This window comes from Mastomys coucha, unplaced genomic scaffold, assembly GCF_008632895.1.
Source record: "Mastomys coucha isolate ucsf_1 unplaced genomic scaffold, UCSF_Mcou_1 pScaffold6, whole genome shotgun sequence".
NCBI lineage: Eukaryota > Metazoa > Chordata > Mammalia > Rodentia > Muridae > Mastomys > Mastomys coucha.
This window is the reverse complement of record NW_022196912.1, coordinates 87884164-87892172: the sequence shown is the minus strand read 5'-3', so window position 1 is coordinate 87892172 and position 8009 is coordinate 87884164. Positions and strand designations below refer to the sequence as shown.

Sequence of the window (8009 nt, the reverse complement as noted above, 5' to 3'; positions counted from 1 at the left end):
AAAAAAAAAAAGAGTAGCAATGCTGGACTGGGGAAATGGCTCAGTGGTTAAGGGCACAGATGTCTCTTCCAGATGACCCAGGTTCAGCACTCACATGGCAGCTCACAACTGTCTATAACAAGATCTAACATGCATGCAGGTAAAACACCAGTAAAGATAAACTTTTTAAAAAGATTTTAAAAAATGTAGCAATGCTGGCAATTGTGATATGCCAGAGAGATGCTATAAAGGGTTTTGTTTTTTTTTTTAAGAGATAGTTATCAACTCACAGAAAACAACGACATACTTTGGTTAAGATCTATGATAACAGATTTGTCTGTGAACCTCTGTAGAAGGAAGAAATAAATACTTTTACTGTCATACCTTAATGCAGAAGTTAGGGAAAGTGTGTAATAAGTGCTTATTTATAATGGAAAAGACATTTAGTATATGCATGCTTCTGTGTATAGGAAAAGATAAAATGTACATAAACTTTTATGTTTAGGCATCTATTGAGGGTTGGGGGGTCATAGAATGTATCTTCTGTTCACAAAAGAAGAATAATGTATTTTTGACAGTGTTTATATTCATTTAATTTATAAAAATCTCAGTGAAGTTATTCTTACAGTAAAAGGTTAAAAGACACATGCCTTTTGACTATAATATTGCTTTAATAATTTTTGTATTCATGATAGTTGGTTTGTTTCTAAATAAACCTTTTAAATTTGAAGTACTCGGAAATATAGAACACATTATTTGTAGTGAAGGTGTTAAAATGGTTTTGTCTTTGTTAAGTGGTTCTGTTTAAAAGGAAGAGTGCGGTAGACTGAGCGGAGCACTGGGCTTGGTCAGGGCAGTATGGTGCTTCTTATTACCAAGTAATTGAATAATAGTGATTAAATCTTAAATGCTCTGTAAACCTAGTATCATGATCTGCAAAAATGAAAATGTTTAACAGTATAATATTGGTCCTGGGCTTAAATTTTAATCTTTACTTAGTTAACAGTGAATGTAAACCCTTCTCTTCAGAATTTTTGAAAAAGATGAGCAAGTATCAAACAGAAGCTCTCAAAATAGCCAGTTGCTACTATCATGTGAATCTCAGAAATTTGCAAGACTAATAAATATGAATTCTTCAGAAGCAAGAGTTACAGGTACAGGATCTGTTTGTCATTCAGAAACCTCATTTTTTTTTCTTGACAGAGAGGAAATAGATGGTAATTTTAGTTATTACTTGATGTAAACAAGGACAAAATACTGAAGACCTGTGGACATGGGAAAGTACCATTTTAACTTTGAGAACAAACAAGTATGACTTGTACATCATCTTTTCTTTTCCATTTTTGAGGAAATCAATATTGTAATGTTTTTTTAAAAGTATTCTAGTCTTGTAGTACAAATACCAGATGAGGATGACTAGCTCTGTATTAAAGGGGGCTAGCTATTATATTTATAGTGCTAGTCATTGAAATGTTTCAATCACATTTAATTCAAGAGTTTGCAGATTAGATTAGTCACATTGAATAATTTGACTATACCATTTTAATTTTTTTCTTCATTAATATTACTACTATGTCTTTTTTTGTAATCAATTTTAGGAGAATAGTTTGTCACTTGGCCATCTTGCCATTTCATATTCATGATTATATAATAACTAGTGTATAGTAGTGAATTAAAATGTTTGAAATTTTTCATATTGTAAGTTAAATGCTCCTATAAACTTGATTTTTTTTAAGTATAAATTGTAATCAAATGGTTGGAGAAATGAGGGGTGGAGCTGGATTTACAGCTCAGTGGCAGAGTATGAACTTAGCATATATGAGACAATGAATTTGAGCTATTGTTTGTTTTTCCCTTAGAATTAATTGGAAATAATACATTTAACCTAGATAAAAAAGAAGAAAGTTCAGCCAACCAGTCAAAGTTTGTTAGAACTGACTCAAGACAAAAAGAAAATGATCCACAGGTATGTATTTCTGTTTTCAATAGCATAGATAGCTTGCTTAAATGAGATAATACATGTAGGTAGGACACAACAATGTAAGTGTATGCCTCTGTATTCACGCATATTAAATTAGCCACTACTATTACCTCAGAGTCTAAACATTTCAGAGTCTCAGTGTGAGGCCAGGCAGTGGTGGTGCATGCCTTCAATCCCAGCACTTGGGAGGCAATGGCAGGTGAATTTCTGGGTTTGAGGCCAGCCTGGTTTACAGAGTGAGTTCCAGGACAGCCAGGGCTACAAAGAGAAACCCTCTCCAAAAAAAGAAAATAGAAAAAAAAAGTGTCAATATGGTATTCAATATAAACTTTCCCTTTTGGCTAAATATCATATAAAATATTTCTTTTTAAATACCAAGCCTGGTAGTATACCAAAACTTTTGAGAAATATCTGCTAAACCCTTTATTAATTACTTACAGGACCAATTGCAGAGGCTGTATCTAGAGCACTGTTTCATAGGGATTTCTGTCACTTACAAAATACCAGAGACAATTTATAAAGAAAAAAAAGTGACGTTCACAACAATATGGGTTATTACTATTATTCTTTGTTGACTCCCAGAACTTGACCCTACTGCTGAAGATACCATAGGTTTCCAACATGGGACTTGAAGAAATTGAGGGGGGATCTGACCTTGAAGTCTCCCCACTGAAGACTGATTCTCTTAGTATTCAAAGATACTATTAGAGCTGCCAAGAGAGAAAAGTAATTAATAGTCCTTCCTAATTGTAAAGCCTATGAACCACAACAATGGGATGTTTATCACTCCCTGCTTTATTCCCTAGAGACAGAGTCTATCACTGAATCTAAAGCTTGATATTTCAGTTAATCAACTGCCCATCAAGTTTCTGGGACCTGGCCATCTCTGCCTCTCATGACAACTTTTATGAGGGTGCTAGGAATTCAAATTCAGGTCCTTATGCTTGCCCAACAAATGCACTTACTACCAGCCTTTTCCTTAGATCTTTAAAAAAAATCTGTCTGTCTGTCTCTGTCTCTAGCTCTACCCAGTCTCTCTCTATCTATATTTTTATCTATCTATATCTATAGGTATCTGTATATCTATATATCTATATCTCTGTCTATCTTATCTCTTTAAATATGTGTATGTATATATATATTTTAGACTGCTATGGGAAAAGAAATTTACATCCAAATTTGGGGGGTTATAGAAAAAATCAAAATAGAATTTATAAAATTTAACAAAAATTTAACAAAATAAAATTTGTGATATGTGGACAAACTGGTTCTCTGAGCAATATATATATTTAAAAACAAAATTAGAAAGTGAAAATTATTATCAAATATTTCTTTTTAAAAATTGAAGAATAAAATTTACACATTAGATATTATTAAACAGAAAACAAAAAATTAGTGATATTAGGAGGTTGGGTTGATGAATCTTATCAAAAGCTAACATACCTTAGAAATCAATAAAATTTCAGCAATTTAAATAACCTTTCTCTGCTGGAGCAGAAGAGACAAAAGATAAGTGTTTATATTTTAGATAAACAGAAGATCATTCTAAATATGGAAAATAATTTTTTTAGAATTTTGAGAGAATACTATGTAAGACTTTTAAAAACTTAATGTGAAATTAGAAGGATAATTCTGTAAGACAATGTAAATTATAAATAGGCTGACAAATAAGAGAAAATCATAAGTATATAGTTTCCTCTCTCTAACAGCTTTTGATATCTTTTCCCCTTAGTCGTCTGCCAGCATATATACATAGACTAAGAGTCTCAGGTGAGCTTTCGGGACTGCATCAAGACTACTCAACCTTGATGCTACTGACTGTTTTTGTTTTGTTTTGGTTTGGTTTTGAAGACAAGGTTTTTCTGTTCATCCCTAGCTGTCTTAAAACCTGCTCTGTAGGTCAGGCTGACCTCAAACTTAGATCTGCCTGCCTCTGCCTCCAAGGGCTGGGATTAAAGGCATGCAGCGCCATGCCCTACTGCTACTGATATTTTTGACTAGATAAATTATTTGTTGTGAGTAGAGGTCAGAAACACCATACTTCTAAGTTAATGACAATCAAAAATATCTGCATATATTCTTAGATATTTTCTGACAGCAAAATTGTCCTCTGATGAGGACCACTGGTTCAGTAAAGATCTTTAAACAATTTCAAAATACAAAAAGAAAAAAGGAAAAACAAAAGGAGACTATTTGGAGAAATATCACAGCAAACCTGTTAGATCATCACAAAGACAAGAATAGGAAAAAAATACCTGTACAGTCAGTTTTAAGAATGATTATAGCTGTAAAATCTCAAATAATTAGCAAAGTAGATATAGAGGAATAACATTTATAGCATAACTGTCAACACCTCTGAGACATGCAGTGGACTTTGAAAATTAGAAAAACCTGTTAATATGATTCATTGCATTCACCAATTAGTAAAACACTTTAGCATCCAACCCCTTGGAACTGGAGGTATCGATCATATGATCTGTCCTGTGGGTATGTGTACCACCAAGTACATCCTGGTAATTAAACACGGGTTATTCTTAGCTGTGTGTGTGTGTGTGTGTGTGTGTGTGTGTGTGTGTGTGTGTGTGATATTTGCCATGAGTGGTGAATCCTTCCTTCCACCCTGTGGGTGGGTTCCAGGGATCAAACTCAAGTCATGAGGCTTGGAAACCAGTGCCTTTATCTGCTGAGCCATCTCTGTGGCCTCCAAGAAAATTTTTCAAAGAACCAGGGACTGCCAACTATTGAAAACTCATGCACCTTTTTCTTTAAAAGTAAAATATAGGACTGGTGAGATGGCTCAGCGGGTAAGAGCACTGACTGCTCTTTCAGAGGTCCTGAGTTCAAATCCCAGCAACCACATGGTGGCTCACAACCATCTGTAATGAGATCTGATGCCCTCTTCTGGTGCATCTGAAGACAGCTACATTGTACTTACTTAATAATAACATTTAAAAAAGATTATATGTGAATGAATGTTTTAAAAAAAATAAAATAAATAAATAAAAATAAATAAAAGTAAAATATAAGCCAGGCGGTGGTGGTGCACGCCTTTAATCCCAGCACTTGAGAGGCAGAGGCAGGTGGATTTCTGAGTTCAAGGCCAGCCTGGTCTACAGAGTGAGTTCCAGGACAGCCTGGGCTACTCGGAGAAACCCTATCTCGAAACAAACAAACAAACAAAAACAAAAAACAAAAAAAAGTAAAATATATTTCTTTGAGGCATTCTTCTACATAATTCTAATACAAAATTTGATACTTAAAAGTATAAGTTTATGATTTTTAGCATACAGGTCGCATAAATATCATAACTATCAGATTCCAGAATATTTGCATCACCTCATTTATTTTGAAAAATAACATTGAAATCAGGCCATTGATAAAGAAAACATTAATACTCATTTGATTAGTGAATATTGATAAGCTAAAACTTTTAAAGTTTATCTTAAATGAAAAATTACTATGACAGATAGTTACCATACTTATCAAAAACATCAAATTATTTAAGAATCCTAAACCTTTTTGCTTCTCAGTATAGTAGTCTTTATGTTTCCTTTGTAGATGCTTCAATTAATGTTTGTAGTTGTGGGTGTTGACAATGGTGGTGATTATGGGAATGAAATGCTAATTAGAGATCCCAGTATAGCTATGATACATAATTATTATTTTTATGTAGTCAATCTAATGTTTTAACTTTTTTCCAGATGTTTAATGACTCTGATATGGATAATAATTCAAAATCTTCACATGTTCCAGCTGTTAAAAGTTCACGAGGTTTTATGCAATTCAGGTAATTTTTAAAATGTAACAAAATGCCCAAAGTGTTGGGATATAGCTCAGTGCTACTGTATTTGTCTGCTTTCAGTTTCTAGCACTGCCTCTCCCAAAGAAAAGAAACATTTTCATCTGTGAGATAATTTGTAAATATTGACTCTGAAGTAATAAAAATTATATTTGTTGCATTTTAGATTGAATCAACCAAATTGCAATCAATGGATTGAAAAAGAACATATAGGTATTTACTGTTTATATTTTTCTAAATAGTAAATGATAACAGTTTTTATACTAAGTAAATTATTTGGATGTTTTTAACTCTCTCTAATGGAAGTATATATGTGGTTTAATAATACATTTTTATCAGAAAATAAAATAAATACATTTCCTTATAGAAAATTTTGGAAACAAAGAAAAAATATAAAGTAAACAAAATGTACCTAAGCAGACATAACTGAAATAATGCAACCTGTTGTATTGTCTCTTAGTTTTTTAATATATGTGTAAATTTTGTTTGCTATCCCACATTTGAATTATACAATATATGTAATTTAATCCCATTTCCCAGTTTGACTACATACAAATAAAAAAATGACATGAGGTTATTTTTCATATCATTAATTTTATTTGCAGTGACTACATAGTATTCCATTGAATGAATATACTAGATTTCAGCTATTTTCTTACATTTAAGGTCTTTTTGTTTCCATTTTTGAAACTATACATAATGCATTTAGATTTTCTTATATTAAATTTTGCTGCCTTGACTATTTCTTTAACTGAACATCATAGAAAAGTCATTGGATATATATATGAGTTTATTTTTACAAGATCAAAAAACATTGGATCTGTGACAAACAATAGAACATACTTATCTTTTCTAATTATATGTGGATAGGTATGCATGTATGTGTAGTTACATAAGCACACACACATACACACACACACACACACCAGTATATATATATAGGTAACCTATTAATGAGTCACATTATACCCCGTATCATGCTATATGAAAGTCATCACCTTTTGACTTTTTCAAGTTTTAAAATGAATCATTTGGAAACCATACAATTTTGTAAATTGAGGCTGGAAAGATGGCTCAGTGGATGAGTACATCAGCTCTTCCAGAGGACTCAAGTTCAATTTGCAGTACTCACAATGACAACAACCATTTGTAATTCAACTTCCAGTGGACCTGTTACTCTCTTGTGTCTTTCTCAGGCTAGCAGCACACATATGGCATACATTCACATAGATACATATAAATAAATAAAAATATATCTCTAAAAATGTTTGTGGATATATACATTTTCAGAGTAGTTATAGTCTATCAGCCTATTTTTCTCACTTCTCATATATGGATCAACTGAAACAACATGTGTATACTATACAGCTGAATACTCTTTGCTTTCTTCTAAGAGGAAAAAAAAATGCCTTTCCTGTGCTTGTAATCTACTTCACCTGTTTATAATCCTCTTCATAAGCTAAGCTGATTGTATTAAACAAGGAAGAAAAGCTAATCTCCTAGAACAATGCTCCCTTGACATAGAGATGTTGAGAAATACATATAACTGGCATAGTCTTACTTGTGAGCATGTGTAATGAGGCTTCATGCTCAAGAACACATGTAATTATTTTAGAAAAAACTAAAGACTTTCAACAATCTCTAAACCTATAAGTAGAGGAAATTAGGACATGATAAATAATAGCTGTGATTTAATGCAAGAAGTAAAGTGTACAGACTTTCAGGAAATAGATGCATGACTTCAAGAGAGGCATTTTTGATTTTTAAGGATTTATTTTACTTACCTTGTGATTTGTTTTTAATTATGTATATGTGTGTGTCAGAGTGTGGGTATGTGAACAAGAGTGCAGATGCTAATAGAGGCCAGAAGAAGGTGTTGGATCACTTGGAGTTAGAGTCACAGGCAGTTGTGAGCTGCCTTGAATGTGTGCTGGAAACCAAATTCATGTCCTCTGCAAGAGTAATAGCCGTATATGTAGCAGAGGATGGTCTTATCTGGCATCAATGGGAGGGGAGGCCCTTGGTGGGTGCTAGGGTGGTGAGACAGGAGTGTGTGTGGGGCACCTTCATAGAAGCAGGGGGGAGGGAGGGATGGGGTAGGGGGATTTTGGAGGGGAAATCGGGAAGTGGGGTAACACTTGAAATGTAAATAAATAAAATAACCAATAAAAAACTTTTTTTTAATTTTCTTTATTTACATGTAAATTTCTCCATTCCCAGTTTCCCCTCCAACAAACAAAGAAACAAACA

At 33.0% G+C, this 8009-nt stretch overlaps 1 protein-coding gene across 4 annotated transcripts in view; it reads left to right on the top strand.

Annotated features, from left to right (window-relative positions):
- The window catches only part of CUNH14orf39 (chromosome unknown C14orf39 homolog), a 37032-nt gene that overhangs the window by 11127 nt on the left and 17896 nt on the right, over positions 1-8009 (top strand). For 2 of the 4 annotated variants that reach the window (XM_031356095.1, XM_031356094.1), the window contains exons 10-13: positions 1009-1133; positions 1869-1945; positions 5662-5747; positions 5926-5972. In XM_031356095.1, coding sequence (XP_031211955.1) covers positions 1009-1133; positions 1869-1945; positions 5662-5747; positions 5926-5972 — 335 coding nt within the window. Of the gene's footprint in view, positions 1-1008; positions 1134-1838; positions 1946-5661; positions 5748-5925; positions 5973-8009 lie in introns of all 4 variants that reach the window. The other 2 variants (XM_031356093.1, XM_031356092.1) reach the window with 1 other exon arrangement.